The sequence below is a fragment of the Arachis duranensis genome, chromosome 3 (assembly GCF_000817695.3).
Source record: "Arachis duranensis cultivar V14167 chromosome 3, aradu.V14167.gnm2.J7QH, whole genome shotgun sequence".
Taxonomy (NCBI): domain Eukaryota; kingdom Viridiplantae; phylum Streptophyta; class Magnoliopsida; order Fabales; family Fabaceae; genus Arachis; species Arachis duranensis.
Genome location: NC_029774.3, coordinates 2,827,426 through 2,844,024, shown reverse-complemented (window position 1 = coordinate 2,844,024; position 16,599 = coordinate 2,827,426). Strand labels below are relative to the sequence as shown.

Sequence of the window (16,599 nt, the reverse complement as noted above, 5' to 3'; positions counted from 1 at the left end):
AAAGACGCAAGCTCGGCCTGGAACGAGCCCTAGTAGTAGAAGAACAAGTACAGGCGCTCCTGGAAGCTGGCTTCATCAGAGAAGTCAAATACCCAACATGGCTAGCCAATGTAGTGCTAGTCAAAAAACAAAATGGCAAATGGAGAATGTGTGTCGACTATACCGACTTAAATAAAGCATGTCCCAAGGACCCTTATCCGCTACCAAGTATTGATACCCTAGTGGACTCCAGCTCGAGGTATCAATACTTATCATTCATGGACGCTTACTCGGGATATAATCAAATCCCAATGTATGAGCCAGACCAGGAGAAGACATCATTCATCACATCCAGAGCTAATTTCTGCTATGTGGTCATGCCATTCAGATTGAAGAATGCAGGAGCCACATATCAAAGGTTGATGAATAAAGTGTTTTCTTCTCACCTTGGGAATCTAATGGAAGTATACGTCGACGACATGCTGGTAAAGACCAAGAAAGAAGTCGACATCCTGTCAGACCTCTCACAAGTCTTTGACACCATAAGGCTGCACGGGATGAGACTAAATCCCGCAAAGTGCGCCTTCGCGGTGGAGGCAGGAAAATTTCTAGGATTTATGCTAACACAAAGAGGGATCGAAGCCAATCCCGATAAGTGTAGAGACATCCTAGAGATGAAAAGCTCGACTTGTTTGAGGGAAGTCCAGCAGCTAAATGGCCGACTTGCAGCCCTCTCCAGATTTTTGGCAGGATCGGCACTAAAATCTCTTCCACTGTTCTCCTTATTGAGAAAGAGATGTCAGTTTGAATGGACCCCTGAATGCGAGGAGGCGTTCCAGGAGTTCAAAAGGTTTTTAAGCCAACCTCCTATTCTGACCCGACCAGTATCTGGAAAAGACCTCGTCCTGTACTTATCTGTAGCGGACAAGGCTGTTTCATCAGCCCTGATAAGAGAAGATGAGGTCGGACAACATCCAGTTTATTTCATCAGTAAAGTTCTACAAGGCCCTGAGCTAAGGTACCACAAACTAGAGAAGTTTGCCTACTCCTTAGTAATAGCCTCACAAAGGCTACGACCTTACTTTCAGGCTCACACAATAAGAGTCCGTACAAACCAACCCATGAAGCAAATCCTCCAAAAGACGGATGTTGCAGGGAGAATGGTTCAATGGGCAATAGAGCTCTCCGAGTTTGACTTAAGATATGAAACTCGGACAGCGATCAAAGCCCAATGCCTCGCCGACTTCGTTGCAGAATACGCAGGGGATCAGGAGGAAAAACCAACTACATGGGAACTCTATGTAGATGGATCTTCCAATAAAACAGGAAGCGGCGCAGGCATAATATTGGTAGATGAAAGAGGAACCCAGATAGAATTTTCCTTAAAATTTGAATTTCCAGCTTCAAATAATCAGGCAGAATATGAAGCCTTGATTGCTGGATTGAAGTTGGCAGAAGAAGTCGATGCTACAAAGGTGATGATATACAGCGACTCACAAGTGGTGACCTCCCAGATAAGTGGAGAGTATCAGGCAAAGGACCCGAATATGAAGAGGTACTTGGAGAAAACTCTGGAGCACCTTGGGCGCTTTGCAGAAACCGAGGTCAAACACATAACTCGGGATCTAAATAGCAGAGCGGACGCCCTATCCAAGTTAGCAAGTACCAAACCGGGAGGGAACAACAGAAGCCTGATCCAGGAAACCCTCCAGGAACCCTCAGTAGTAAAAACAGAAGACAAACAAAAAGTACTTGAGGTAGTCGGTTTAAACCTCGGATGGATAAATCCCTTGGTCGAATACATGAAATTCGACATCCTCCCTAAAGAGGAGAAAGAGGCAAAAAAGATCCGAAGGGAAACACAACACTACACCTTGGTGAGAAATATTCTCTACAGAAGGGGGATATCAACACCATTATTAAAATGTGTACCGATCTCAAGAACTACCGAGGTATTAGAGGAAGTACATAGTGGGATCTGCGGAAACCATCTCGGAGCAAGGTCACCAGCCAGGAAGGTAATCCGAGCTGGATTCTACTGGCCGACCTTGCAGAAAGATGCCACGGAATTTGTGAAAAAGTGTCAACCATGTCAGATGCACACAAATTTCCACGTGACTCCACCAGAAGAGCTCATCAGTATCACTTCTCCATGGCCCTTTGCAAAATGGGGAATGGATTTGTTAGGTCCTTATCCCCAAGCTCCAGGACAAGTCAGATACCTGATCGTAGGAATAGATTACTTCACAAAGTGGATAGAAGCAGAACCATTGGCCACCATCACCGCACAAAGAAGTTGGAGGTTCCTCTACAAAAATATCATCACAAGGTTTGGGATACCTTATTCCATTACTACAGATAATGGAACACAGTTCACCGACTCTACCTTTAGAAGCTTAGTAGCCAGTATGAAAATCAAGCATCAGTTCACCTCGGTGGAGCACCCGCAAGCCAATGGGCAAGCCGAGGCAGCCAACAAAGTCATACTGGCAGGGCTAAAGAAAAGGTTACAAGATGAAAAAGGAGCCTGGACTGAAGAACTCCCACAAGTGCTATGGGCTTACAGGACAACCCCCCAATCCGCCACTGGAGAAACACCCTTCCGACTAGTTTATGGCATGGAAGCCATAATACCAATAGAAATCAATGAACAAAGCCCAAGGGTAATTCTCCATGACGAGATTGGAAACATACAGGGGCACAAAGAGGAGCTCGACTTGCTCCCCGAAGTCCGAGAAGAAGCCAAGATAAGAGAAGCGGCGTTGAAGCAAAGGATGACTACAAGATACAACAAAAAAGTCATTCGAAGAGTATTCACCCCAAGTGACTTGGTCTTGATCAGAAACGACATTGGAGTCAACAAATCAGGGGAAGGAAAGCTCGCCGCAAATTGGAAGGGACCATACAAAGTCAATAAGGTCTTAGGAAAAGGTTATTATAAAGTAACCGACCTAAACGGCACCAAGTTACCGAGGTCGTGGCATGCTTGTAATATGAAAAGGTACTACAGTTAAAAGCGAATTCTACTCCCTGATGTACTCTTTTCCCAACTTCACGATTTTTTCCCAAAATCAAAGGGTTTTTTCTGGAGGTGGGTTTTTAACGAGGCATCATAGTAGGGGCTAAGGAAAATAGATTGTCAAAAACCCTTAGTAGCAATAAAGTACCTTCCCCAATTAATAAAGATCTTTTGCATCTTACAAATATCTCTTGTAAATTCCTTTTCTGTTTTCTCTTTCTCTCTACGAAACGCACCGACTTAAGCTCGACAAAACGTAAAAATCCCATGAACCGACCTAGATGGTCGTCAGGATAAAACGACAAGGTACAAGTCGGTGTAAAGAGGTTATATAAGTTGATCGTAAAAAACTCGGAAACAATCCGACTCAGAAGTCGAAATGAAAACCCGAGTAGAGAAGCTCAGAAATACTTCGAATGAAGAACCGAGTAGAAGAAAAACGCATCGCAAAAATAACCTGAGTCATAAGAACTCAATAAAACAAAGTTGAGTATAAGGAATAACAAAAAAGAGATTGAAAAAACCTAGGAAAAAGTTTAAAGGCTGTCCAAAAGTCCTTAAACAAAAAGGCTCAGAAAAACAGACAAGTCAAAGGGAAAGGTTTTCAGAAAAAGACCAAGGGGACTTCGAAAAATCAAAATCAGAAAAGCATACACGCATAAGGTAACTTAAACCCTTATCCAAAAAGGGTATTTATTTTGTTAATTTAAAACCCTTATTTAAAAAGGGTATTTTTAAATATTTTGTTTACGGCCTTGAAAGGCCAAAAGAAATTGTTCAACGAGTACCACCAACAAACGAATATAAAGAGTTTAAAAAAGGGGGACCCACAGGCCGAGCCCCCATATAGCTACATAGAAATTATTTCTGCAGAGGAGTAGACGGATCACCACCACTAGAGTCAGGAGGAGCGCCACCAGGGTCGGGAAGAGAGGCATCTACAGGAGATGAAGAGGAAGTCGGAGGAACAACAGAAGAACTCGACGCATCCTTGGAACGAGGAGGGGACTCAATAATCCTCTGCCCCCGAGTCTTCAATTCTGACTCGGAAACAATTACGGGGGCAGGAGGATCCACAATAGCACCGTCAATGACGACTTTGTCCGGATCTAAAGGAGAAAGGTCCAGGTCAGGGGCAATGACTCCGACCTGCTCCTTGAAAATCCTCCAAGCCTCCTCGGCGCCGTCAGCAATAGAGTCCTCCAATTCAGCATACGCATTCGAGAGTTCAGCAAGTCCTTCCTCACAAACACAAGATCTTGAAATAAACTCTGATAACTCTCCTGTGCTGCCTTCCTCAAACCCGCCTCCATGTTGCATTGGGCCTGCAACTTACTCTCCTTCTCCCGAAGGGTATCTCTCTCCTCCTTCAGCTTAGCGACCTCCTCCTTCAACTCCCTCTCATGCTCTTGATAAGCAAGAAGCCGTCCTTCCAGCTCCTCAACCTTCGAGGTTAACCCCAAAGAGCTGAGAGGAGTCTTCTCAAAAATATCCAAGAGCTTGCCACAAACACCTGCCGCCCTAAAACTCTCCTCAGCCAGAGTGGTAAGGTGGTTCCGAACAGAGACATCATCCATACTTATATGAGGATAGATGTTCTTTCGGACGAATGCAAGAGCATCCGCCTTAACCCCACCATCAAAAGAAGAGGCAGACTCTAAAGTCTTGCGCTTCTTCTTCTCTGGCTCAGAAAAAAGTCGGGCGGAGGGGAGTGGCCGAGACAAAGTTGAAGAAGAAATCACAATGGGCTGAGTCCCCATAGTCTGAGGAGGAGGAGGAGGAGGAGGAGGAGGAGAGACGATCGCCCTGGTACCACCAGTCCTAGCCCAGGATCTTGCCTTAGCCTCCTGAACTCTTTGGTAAGATTCCTGAGCATTCTTCCTTGCCATATCTGCAAAAGAAACAATTAGCAAAAATTACAAAGTCGGCAAACCTCAAGTCGGCAGATACAAGTCGAAAATAAGAAATGTATACACGTATATAAAAACTACCTAGTTGCGACTGAACAAAAGTCGGCGATCCCTGGAGGAATTTCCTAGTATCCAAGTATGGGGCCCTCCCCCACACTTCTCGGAAAAATCCCACAATGGCCGTCTCCACCTCATCCAGGTCGTCCAGACCGTACTTCTCACAAGGGGAGGTCTCCAACCAATAGAGAGGAAAGCGAGGGGAAGAATTCTCATCCAAGAAAAAGGGGTGGTGACCCTCTACAGCTTGCACTTTGAAAAAATAATTTTTGAAATCGTGGAAGGATTCGTCAAAAAGGGTGAAAATTCTCCGACCTTGTATGGCTCGGAAAGACACCCATTGCTGCTTGTTATTTAGCCCACTGAAGGGCTTAGTCATGTGGAAAAGATAAAAGAAAATACCCAAAGAGGTCGGAAAGTCCAAAGCGTGACTTATAAATTGATAAATTTTCAAAAAACCCCAAGAGTTGGGGTGGAGTTGGGTAGGGGCAACACGACAGTAGCGCAAAACAGCCATTTCAAATTCAGAAAATGGAAGAAAAACACCCAAACGGGTAATCATGCTCTCATATATATAGAAAAAATAAGGGACCTCCTCGGAATCCCTTCCAAAACAAACCCGGTCTTCTGGACCCGGGACTACCAACTCGTACTTCAGCTCGTCCTCCTCAGAAGTACAAATTCTGTAGCGGGTACGAAGGTGGGTGATAAATTCAGTATCGACCAAGGGTTCCTCCCCTAGGACCATGACATCAACCCACTGAGAAAGAACATCTATGGAGGCCATTTCTTTTTTCTTAAAAAGGTAACAAAAACCTACAAGGGAAAAAGAAAAGAAAAATAAAAAACATGGTCTCTAAAGGGAGGAGATACGGAACCAAAGTCTACAAACCAACCTATCTATCTACAAAATAAAGCATGCAAATAGAAAAGCATGTTACAGAAAGAGCTAACCTTTATCTGAAAATGAGGGTTGGAGGAGGAAAAAAGCCTTCGAAAACACGAGAATGCAGCACGAATGAGTGAAAGGGAAAAAATTTGAAAGATCGCAGAAACGAAACAATGAAAGAGAGGGAGAATATTTATAAGTACGTGGAGGGTACAATGGTAAAAACGGGGCAGTCATTAATGAGAATGCACCATTACCAAGACCATCACTCCCTACGCACATCCCTAAACGGACATGACGCTTGATTAGACGTAACCGTCAGAACCAAAAGGCTACGAAAAGTCACGTCGGTTTCGGACCATCACGTCGGTCCTCCTACAAGTCGGCTGCGACCCCGAGTAGAATACTCGAACCCAAATCCTGAAAGGAAAATTGGGCTCGAGTAGGGGCACTGTTCATACCCTGGCCCAATAACAAAGGCCCAGGATCAAGCAAAAGACCTAATCCCAAGGGTTGGGCCTCACCAGTACCAATCTCCATCCTATGAAGTCGGTACTCATCACGACCTGCTCTAAAGAAGTCGGGAACGAGATTAGCTGGCGGATAGACACTCATTCAAATGAGTAACTGCCCCTAGAATCTCTCTAACCACTTCCACGAGCCATATCTTAACCTCCCTAAGATAATGGGACGGTTAACACCCTAAAAATATGGCACTACTCCAACGGTGGTTATTGGTTCACCACTATAAATACACTGACACCCCTCAGGTATTTCTAAGCTCCAATACATTCTAAACCTGCTTAACCCCATGCTGACTTAGGCATCGGAGTGTCTTTGCAGGTACCACCCCCCATTCTTTCACACACACAAGTCGAACGGAGGTTCCCGAGTTGCAGATCCACTTGAAGCCTCCTTCTTCATACGTTTGGGCCAACCAACGCCATCCAACCCATTAATCTCCGGTTACCCACCGTAACATTGGCGCCGTTGCCGGGGACCCGAGAGATCAACCAGTGATGGCGGACAGATCCCCCGAAGAGGGTTACAATATCTTTCTTGGGCCAAACTTATTTTTTGGTCGTAAAAGAGGGTTTGAAAAGTGTGAAGCCCAATCTCATTATTATTATAACTAAACAACACCAGAAACTTCTGGCGCTAGTGACTCATCAGAATTGAGTCACTATCCAACTAAGTGAACTAATCAACTAACACATTATATAAGTCTACCATATATTAAAAGTAAAAGGCTGCACGTAACTTCCCGCTCTTTCTCTCTTTCCAGGTCCGTGTTTACTTCACAACAGTTGTTTTGTGTTGCTCTTAATTTCATCTAATTCATGTTTCAATGAATCATGTTGTCAGATGTTAATTAAATGCTAGTTTCTTGCTTATTGACACATTTGATGACCGTTTTTGTTGTTTCTTGTTTTTTTGTTTGTTAAGAAAAAAATATTATCCAGCATGTCTTCCATCATCTTCGTGCAACCAGGTTTGTAGTGTCTTCACAGCTTTTTGATGATCTATTAAGATTACTTGCTTTTTCTTCATATATATGTTGTTTCCTCTTGCTGTTTCATGTATGAATCGATGGTTGCTTATAGTGCCAGAATCTGATCATATTTTTCCTTTCTTCTTTGTTCTTTACTCTGCATAATAAGCTCGTTTTTTTTTTTAATTCCAGTTTCATAAGCTGCTAGATCCATGCACTACTACCACTGCCAATATAGAAGCTTAGATGTTTCCCCTTGTTTGTATTTAGCAGCTAGTTTTTCTGTTGCTTATTTATGAGGGTGTATCTTGTATTCAAGAAGATTATATTAATCTTGTAATCTTTCTCAATTTTTTCTCTGGCAGTCTTACATCATTTCAAGTCCTTTCGGTGGAAAATAACACTCAGTCAAGATGGTAAGTTAATAAATTAAGGTTATTTATGAATTTTTATTGGATGAATCTTTATCAACAATTATGGATTTCTGTTAATTTTTGCAGGTGAAGTTTACAGCAGAAGAGCTTCGGCGTATTATGAACTTGAAGCACAACATTCGCAATATGTCTGTTATTGCACACGTTGATCACGGTATGCGTCGATGTGGCAGAACGAATTCCAAAAGTGAATCGATAACATTCTTTTGTTGATGTTTAATAGTTCCATGTTGCAGGAAAATCCACTCTCACTGATTCTCTGGTGGCTGCTGCTGGTATCATTGCAAAGGAAGCCGCCGGCGACGTCCGGATGACGGACACACGGCAGGACGAAGCAGAGCGCGGCATCACAATCAAGTCTACCGGAATATCCCTCTATTATGAGATGACTGATGAAGCTCTCAAGAACTTCAAGGGAGAGAGGCAGGGTAATGAGTATCTCATCAACCTCATTGATTCCCCTGGCCATGTGGATTTCTCATCTGAGGTTACAGCCGCATTGCGCATCACCGATGGCGCACTCGTGGTGGTGGATTGTATTGAAGGTGTCTGTGTCCAAACCGAAACTGTTCTCCGGCAAGCCCTCGGTGAAAGGATCAGACCTGTTCTCACCATTAATAAGATGGACAGGTTAGAAAGTATAGGGAGGCAATGGAGTATCTGTACGTACAATGAGGATTTAGGGATGTTCGATTCAGTAGGATATTAGATGTTTATTATCTTGGTATCCGGATGGTTATTCTGGATAGTATGAGTATATTGTGTTTGAGAAATTAGTAGTATTTTACTTTAGATGTTCATTTTTTAACTCATATTGGGCTAAATAAATAGCTCATTGTACACATTGTACAAATACTCCATTGGCTCCCTAGCGGATTCTTATTATTAGCTTTCAGTTTGTGAATTGGTTAGAATTCAGTTATATTAATTGAATAGTTGATGACAGATGCTTCCTTGAGCTTCAAGTGGAGGGAGAAGAAGCATACCAGACATTCCAAAAGGTTATTGAGAATGCTAATGTTATCATGGCTACATATGAAGATCCCCTTCTTGGTGATGTTCAGGTCTACCCGGAGAAAGGGACCGTCGCGTTCTCCGCCGGTTTACACGGCTGGGCGTTCACTCTGACCAACTTTGCTAAAATGTATGCTTCTAAGTTTGGAGTTGATGAGTCCAAGATGATGGAGAGGTTGTGGGGTGAGAATTTCTTTGATCCAGCAACTAAGAAATGGACAACCAAGAACACAGGCTCTCCAACTTGTAAGCGAGGTTTTGTTCAGTTTTGTTATGAGCCAATCAAACAGATGATCGCAACTTGTATGAATGATCAGAAGGACAAGCTCTGGCCTATGCTGCAGAAGCTTGGTGTCACCATGAAACTTCTTGAAATGATGGTGTTCCATCTTCCTTCCCCTTCAAAGGCACAAAGGTACCGTGTGGAGAATCTCTATGAGGGTCCTCTCGATGATCCTTACGCAACCGCCATCAGAAACTGCGATCCTGAGGGACCGTTGATGCTATATGTATCCAAAATGATTCCTGCTTCTGATAAGGGAAGGTTTTTCGCCTTCGGCCGAGTGTTCTCCGGCAAGGTCTCGACCGGTTTGAAAGTAAGAATCATGGGTCCGAATTATGTTCCGGGACAGAAGAAAGACTTGTATGTGAAGAATGTGCAGAGAACTGTGATTTGGATGGGGAAGAAGCAGGAAACTGTTGAGGATGTTCCATGTGGTAACACAGTAGCCATGGTTGGGTTGGACCAATTCATTACCAAGAATGCAACCTTGACAAACGAGAAGGAGGCCGACGCACACCCGATTCGCGCCATGAAGTTCTCCGTTTCGCCGGTGGTGCGAGTTGCCGTGCAGTGCAAGGTAGCTTCAGACCTTCCCAAACTTGTTGAAGGCCTAAAACGGTTATCGAAATCGGATCCCATGGTAATGTGCACCATAGAAGAGTCAGGGGAGCACATCATCGCCGGCGCCGGCGAGCTCCATCTTGAGATCTGTCTGAAGGACTTGCAGGAAGATTTCATGGGAGGTGCTGAGATAATAAAATCCGACCCTGTGGTGTCGTTCCGCGAGACTGTTCTAGAACGTTCTTGCCGTACCGTGATGAGCAAGTCACCCAACAAACATAACCGTCTCTACATGGAAGCAAGGCCAATGGAGGAAGGTCTCGCGGAGGCCATCGACGAGGGCCGAATCGGTCCAAAAGACGACCCCAAAAACCGGTCGAAGATTCTCTCGGAAGAATTCGGATGGGACAAGGATCTGGCCAAGAAAATCTGGTGCTTCGGACCGGAAACCATTGGGCCTAACATTGTGGTTGACATGTGTAAGGGTGTTCAGTACCTGAACGAAATCAGGGACTCCATTGTAGCTGGATTCCAATGGGCTTCAAAGGAAGGAGCACTGGCCGAAGAAAACATGAGAGGAATCTGCTTTGAAGTCTGTGATGTGGTTCTCCACGCCGACGCAATCCACAGAGGTGGTGGCCAGATCATTCCAACCGCAAGAAGAGTATTCTACGCGTCGCAGTTAACCGCGAAACCGAGGCTTCTGGAACCGGTTTACCTTGTTGAAATCCAAGCACCTGAACATGCACTGGGTGGGATATACAGTGTGCTGAACCAGAAGAGAGGCCATGTGTTCGAGGAAATGCAGAGGCCTGGAACACCGTTGTATAATATCAAAGCTTATTTGCCGGTGATTGAGTCCTTTGGATTCTCGAGCACTCTCAGAGCTGCCACTTCCGGTCAGGCTTTCCCTCAGGCCGTGTTTGATCATTGGGATATGATGTCTTCTGATCCGTTGGATCCTGGGTCCCAAGCTTCTCAGCTTGTTATTGATATTCGTAAGAGAAAAGGCTTGAAGGAGCAGATCACACCTCTCTCTGAATATGAAGACAAGCTCTGAACTCACTCCTCAATATTAATATTGCATGTATCAATATTTATATTTATGTATGAATAAATCAGTTATCCCTGTAGGGTTTGGACTGAATAAGTACCTATATTAAATTATGAAACTTAACCCATATTATTCATGGATGATCAAATTATGTTTTCTAACACATTACAAGGATATATTTGAACACTACAATCATCACATACATGATATTATTAATGCAAAATTCAGCCTATGGTTCTATGATGATAGATCCTTATTTTCGAACAATTAAATCATACAAAGTAATAGGAGGTGCATTTTAGAAGCCAAAGATATTTAGACAGCGTTGACAGTTAAGCCGCCATCAACGCAAATGGTCTGTCCAGTTATGTAAGAAGCCGCAGGCATGCAAAGAAATGCTACAATGGAAGACACCTCCCCTGCCTCTCCCATCCGTCCAAGAGGAGTTCGCGAAACAAAAGCATCCACCAGTTTCGCCTCTCCGTCTAAGTTTAATACCCTTTCAGCCAGACTGGTTTTGATTGGCCCCGGTGCAATGCAATTAGTCCTTATGTTATGTTTTGCCCATTCACATGCCAAATTCCTTGTCAGTTGGTTGATTGCTCCTGCAACCAGTTATTAATCCCTCTTAGAATCTCATAATCAAAAGACACCAAATCAGTCAGTGTATTTGTGTATAAATACGTGTGTTGTTTACCTTTTGCTGCACTGTATATGGTTCCTTTCATGTCTACTGAGACCACGCCTGCAATGGAGGATATGAAGACTACGCTTGCAGCCTCTGATGATTTGAGGAGTGGATATGCAAGCTGGCTTATGTGGAAAGCAGATTCAAGATTCGTGCTCACAAGGAATCTGAAGTCTTCCTCTGTGACCTCAGTGGTCTCCTTTTGAAAATTGGTTCCAACATTGTTCACAAGGATGTCAAGTTTGCCATTAAACAAACCAGAGACTTTAGCAATGAGGTCTTCTCTCTGCGGACGAGACGCCATGTCACATACAGAACCTGTGACATGGTATCCTTTTGCACTCCATTCATGTAAGGACTCATTAAGTTGAGCTTCGTTCCTAGAACAAGTGTGTACCCTGGCCCCTAGCCCTGCCAACTCTTCCACAATAGCATACCTAATATTTGTTCATTGTTGCACACAATGTTAATAAGCTTATTAAATAATAAAATACATAATTAAGGTGCAAGAAGGGGGAAAAATGAAAGATGAGAGGACTAGAGAGGAACCCGATTCCTTTGGATCCACCAGTAACGAGGGCTGTCAACCCTTGAAGGGACCATCTACTGCTTTTGCTACCAATGTTTGATGCTTCAGCCATCTCTCCTTAATTAATTATTTCTCTCTCTCTGTTTTTTAGTTACAAAATAGCCTTTTCTTCCATCTTCCTGAATGGGCTATATATAGTAGTTACATGAATGTGACACTTAAATTTATGAATTATGATTAGCCAGTGAAGAAAATTCTAATAAATAACCTTGTCCTATATGTACTTGTTATATTTGGAGCGGCTTTTACTTATATTTTTCTTGGGAAACTTTCCATCAAGCACCTAATTATTGTTTTAATCTAACACTAAATTTGATCAGCACTTTGCTTTTACTTTTGAGACGTGGAGAAGAAAAGGAAGCTATTCGTATACTATATCGTAATTGCATGCGTAACTTGGTTCAGTACACTGGAGAATTCAATTTGGTTCGGCTACGGCATTTGATAAAACTTTCAAAAAAGTGCCCATTGAGGTGATCAAATCTGAATGATACACTTGAAAATGCCTATTGCTATTTGTTTCAAACACTTTTGTGCTCCTCATTGGGTCAAGTATTAACAACCAATGCTCATACACCATGAATAGCCAAACTACATAGCATCATAACACACAAACACTGTTTCTTATTATTATTACTAACGTATATTGTGATTATCAAGAGAACAAAGTGGCTACACTAACACAAATATCTAAAACGCATAAGGACACTCATCATGATATCGCATAAATGGTTTATCCAGTAATGCAAGAGGCTAAGTAATATGATTTAGTTGCCAAAACTAGGGGTGGTGGGCAGGACAGTCGCCCCGCTCCACCTGATAATAGGTTGGCGAGCTTAGTCCGCCCGTTTTAGGTTTCTGTTTTTTAAGAAAAAAAATTACTAAATTCATTAAGCATTAAATTTCATAGACATTTCAATAAAGGGGAGATCTCTGGTGGCGTATCCGTTAACCGAGTCAATCAAGAGATTTCGACCCGTTTACCACCAATAGCCAAAACCATTTGTAATAATTACAAAATTTGAACATGTGCCATTTGGTTCTATGCTCATTAATGCAATCCATGAATGGTAGAGAAGACACATTCCTATGTATGAGTTGGGTAGAATCCATTTACGGTCATCCCTCCATCAACACAAATAATCTGGCCAGTGATGTATGATGATGCTGGTAAACACAGAAAAGCAACAACAGAAGACACTTCTGCTGGGTCTCCTAGTCGCCCAAGTGGGGTTCTCGAATACACCTCTTCCACATACTCCTTGTTGCTCAGCACCTAAAAAAAGTTACCATGCCACGGTGAACCCTTGTTGCTCAAATCAATGTCATAGGTAGTTTAGCTCATCCTAATTTGTGGTTACAGGATAAGGAGGAAGACAATTACTTTTTCAACCATTGAGGTTTTGATGTACCAGGGTGCAACTGCATTACTCCTTATATTGTCCTTTGCCCACTCACAAGCTAGATTCCTTGTAAGTTGATTAATTGCTCCTATAAACCAGAAAACGAGACAGACATTTAAATTTTATTACTCTATACTAACTCATCGACATTACTGCATTAGTTACCTTTTGTTGCTCCTTGAACCGACATGGACTTCAGGGAGACGAAACCAGAAACCGACGAGACAAACACAACACTTGCAATTCCAGATGCTTTCAGAAGTGGATATGCAAGTTGGCATATATGAAAGGTGGACCCTAAATTGGTATCCATGAGTCTGGAAATCTCTGCAGTAGTGAGTTCTGTCATTGGTTTCCTAATGTTTGTCCCTACATTGTTTATCTATACCGGTATTAAAGTAACAGTTAATGTGAATTCAAAACATACACAACAGTGTTAGCTGGGGAATAATATCAAACACATGATATGCAAAAAAAGAAGAGAGCTTACAAGGATGTTGAGTTTCCCTTGGAATTGAGAACACACACAGTCCATCAGCTTCTCCCTCTGATGAGGGACAGAGACATCGCAAACAGAGCCAGTAACATCAAAACCAGAATCATTCCATTGGATGAGAGACTTGGTGAGCTCAGCTTCGTTCCTTGCACACGTGTGCACTCTTGCGCCAAACCCAACCAGTTCCTCCACAATGGCGTGCCTTTTTTTGCAGAGAAAGTGAAGGGGTCATTGTGATGAATGAATGAATGAATGAGGAGTTTGAAAGATGAGATTTTGATTAGGTACCCGATTCCGCGGGTTCCACCGGTGACAAGGGCTGTCATTCCTTGGAGAGACCACTTGGGATGTGTCGGCGGCGCGTGCAACATGGTGATCGAATTTGAATGTGATGTTGTTCTTCTGAGTTTGGAGAGTGATAGTGAGAGTGATGGAGTATGGAGAGCAAGTACACCTTGAGGTTGATGCATCTTACTCTTCTCTTGTCTCTTTCTAATGATTATTGTCTAAACGTGCCACCATGTCTTCTTTCTCCATTTTAAGGAAACTTGCGTTGAATTACTGTAAACTCAGTTAACACATTTGTTCAAATTAAGAACTAACATGTTTAATAAAAGAGCAATGCTAGGGCAGCAATATTTGTGATTGTTAGCTATCAATTAGTTATCAATAATAATTTGATGGTGTGAAATTGATGTGAGATTTCATCTAATAACTCACTTTTTTCTACTGATTACATACTAGCCAAAATACAAATAAAATTATTGGATTCTAGATTTTTTCTTAATAAAAACTAAATTTTCAGGCTTTTAATGTAGGATACCTACAATATTTTTTTTTACTTAAATTGTCTAAATATGAGTGTTGAAAGATGAGACCTACCTTTTTATAAAGTTAAAACATGTATTATTTGTAGATAATAGATATCATAAAGTACATTTTTAATGTATTATTATTTTTCCTTCCTCCTCCTCTCCCTTTACTAATATTAACGAGTGTATTTAATATAAGATGGACATTCATATTAAGTTTTAAAATTTATAATTAAAAATGATTAAATAATTTAATATATTTAATTAAATTATCATCTAATAATTTTTAATTATTAATTTCATAGCAACAGTATACAAGTTTTTATCCTAACATACAATATTTAAAATCAATACAATATTGGTATAATAATATCTAGAGTTTAACTAGAGTTTAGATCCTTAATTTTTTTTCAATCAATACTACTAGTAATTTTTTTTAATTTTAAACTCTAAATTTTAAATTTAAATTCTAAATTATAAATTATAAATTATAAATAGTAAATTAGTTAACTCTAAATTCTCAAAAAAATTAAANACTTATTCTAATCTCAAGTATCATTTTCTATAATGATATTACCAAGTTAAACGCTTAATTTTAAGACGGAATTAAAAAAATTTATTTTTTGTATGTGGCCAATAATGGAATCAAATATAAATCTTAACATTCACATAGTTTTAATAAGTTTTATCTAAATAATATATATCACAAATCTCAAATCTCATATTTCTTAAAGATATGTGATAGTTATCACAATTCTGTTAGATAAACAATAAAAATTATGAATAATATTAAATAATAGACTATATTCTAGATCCATTAAATATAAATAAATTTAAACTTTAAAATTAAAATTAATTTTCTTTTTTAATTTATTATTTAGATTATTCAAAAAAATGTATACTTTCTCTATAAATATAGTAGTGAATTTCCATCATTTTTTTATATAATTTTATTGTAATTTTTTATTTTTGACATTAAAATTTATTCGTAAAAAGCTAAAAAATCTTTTATATCATAAAGAAAAGTTACAAGAGATATGCGTAAAAATTAAAAAATAATGCAAAACTGTTTTCACACACACACATATTATGTCCTTGACCAGAAGCACTGATGTTGGCCGTATATATATATATATATATATATATACGATAAACTTACTTTATGATAAATGCATGCATGCATACTGTAACAATAATAGTATATTATTGTTTATTCACTTATTGAAGGTTGGAAGGAGAATTGAAGCCCCATTTTGCATCGACATTGTATGAATTCTCGATATGTCCAACTTAGCCTAGTGAGGGCTTTAGTCCATAGTTAATTAGTTTCCACGTGGAAGACGTTTAGTAGAATGTTTAAGAATTAATTAATTTGTTTGTTGTACTAAATAATTAATTAATTATATTGTAGCATGTTGACACAAACTATGCAAAGATATAGTCTTCTTCTCATCTACCAGCCTGCACAGTACCCTATGTTGCTCTTGTTTCCATTTTAAACATACAACATCATTTGCCACAAACTACTAAGTCAGATTCAAATTCAATAATATTCGAGACGGCTAAACACACAAACGTGTTAAGACTACTTTGACTGAATTAACTACTTATTAAACTTACATTATCCAATAATAATTAAAAAATCCACAGACCATAATATAATATAATATAATATAATATAAATTTCTCTTTCAATTAATTAACTCGACGAATCGATACAAAAAGAGTATACATGCATGAATCGCAGCGAACTTATCAATACTCATTGTTTTAAAATTTGGGACGATTATAATTATTAGTTTTTGAAAACTAATTAAATACAACAATCTTAACGAGATCATGTTGTAAGCGGTTGCGTGATTCCTATTATGACCAGTTCATCAGCAGCATATGCTATGTTATATATATAAGATAGCAAT

General features: G+C 40.5%; 3 protein-coding genes across 5 annotated transcripts; 1 reads left to right on the top strand and 2 right to left on the bottom strand.

The window, feature by feature from the left end:
* The first annotated feature begins 7,088 nt into the window (after nucleotides 1-7,088).
* LOC107476817 (elongation factor 2) lies at nucleotides 7,089-10,855 on the top strand. 3 transcript variants are annotated; one of them, XM_016096730.3, is made up of 6 exons: nucleotides 7,110-7,139; nucleotides 7,301-7,346; nucleotides 7,712-7,762; nucleotides 7,847-7,934; nucleotides 8,017-8,410; nucleotides 8,727-10,855. In XM_016096730.3, the coding sequence occupies exons 3-6, from the start codon at nucleotides 7,760-7,762 to the stop codon at nucleotides 10,696-10,698; spliced, it is 2,457 nt and encodes an 818-aa protein (XP_015952216.1). In that variant the 5' UTR covers nucleotides 7,110-7,139; nucleotides 7,301-7,346; nucleotides 7,712-7,759; the 3' UTR covers nucleotides 10,699-10,855. The 3 variants fall into 3 exon arrangements, with proteins under 3 accessions (XP_015952217.1, XP_015952216.1, XP_052114932.1); XM_052258972.1 differs by having other exon boundaries at nucleotides 7,120-7,139; nucleotides 7,318-7,346; XM_016096731.3 differs by lacking the exon at nucleotides 7,301-7,346 and having other exon boundaries at nucleotides 7,089-7,139.
* Nucleotides 10,856-10,928: 73 nt separating this feature from the next.
* On the bottom strand, nucleotides 10,929-12,067 carry LOC107476818 (tropinone reductase homolog At5g06060). The gene is made up of 3 exons (XM_016096732.3): nucleotides 11,930-12,067; nucleotides 11,390-11,817; nucleotides 10,929-11,297 (listed from the first exon to the last, which is right to left on the bottom strand). The coding sequence occupies exons 1-3, from the start codon at nucleotides 12,019-12,021 to the stop codon at nucleotides 11,008-11,010; spliced, it is 810 nt and encodes a 269-aa protein (XP_015952218.1). The 5' UTR covers nucleotides 12,022-12,067; the 3' UTR covers nucleotides 10,929-11,007.
* A 796-nt stretch (nucleotides 12,068-12,863) lies between these two features.
* LOC107476822 (tropinone reductase homolog At5g06060) lies at nucleotides 12,864-14,434 on the bottom strand. Its single transcript, XM_016096735.3, has 5 exons — nucleotides 14,157-14,434; nucleotides 13,863-14,070; nucleotides 13,538-13,754; nucleotides 13,354-13,460; nucleotides 12,864-13,245 (listed from the first exon to the last, which is right to left on the bottom strand). The coding sequence occupies exons 1-5, from the start codon at nucleotides 14,336-14,338 to the stop codon at nucleotides 13,057-13,059; spliced, it is 903 nt and encodes a 300-aa protein (XP_015952221.1). The 5' UTR covers nucleotides 14,339-14,434; the 3' UTR covers nucleotides 12,864-13,056.
* Between the last annotated feature and the right edge of the window lie 2,165 nt (nucleotides 14,435-16,599).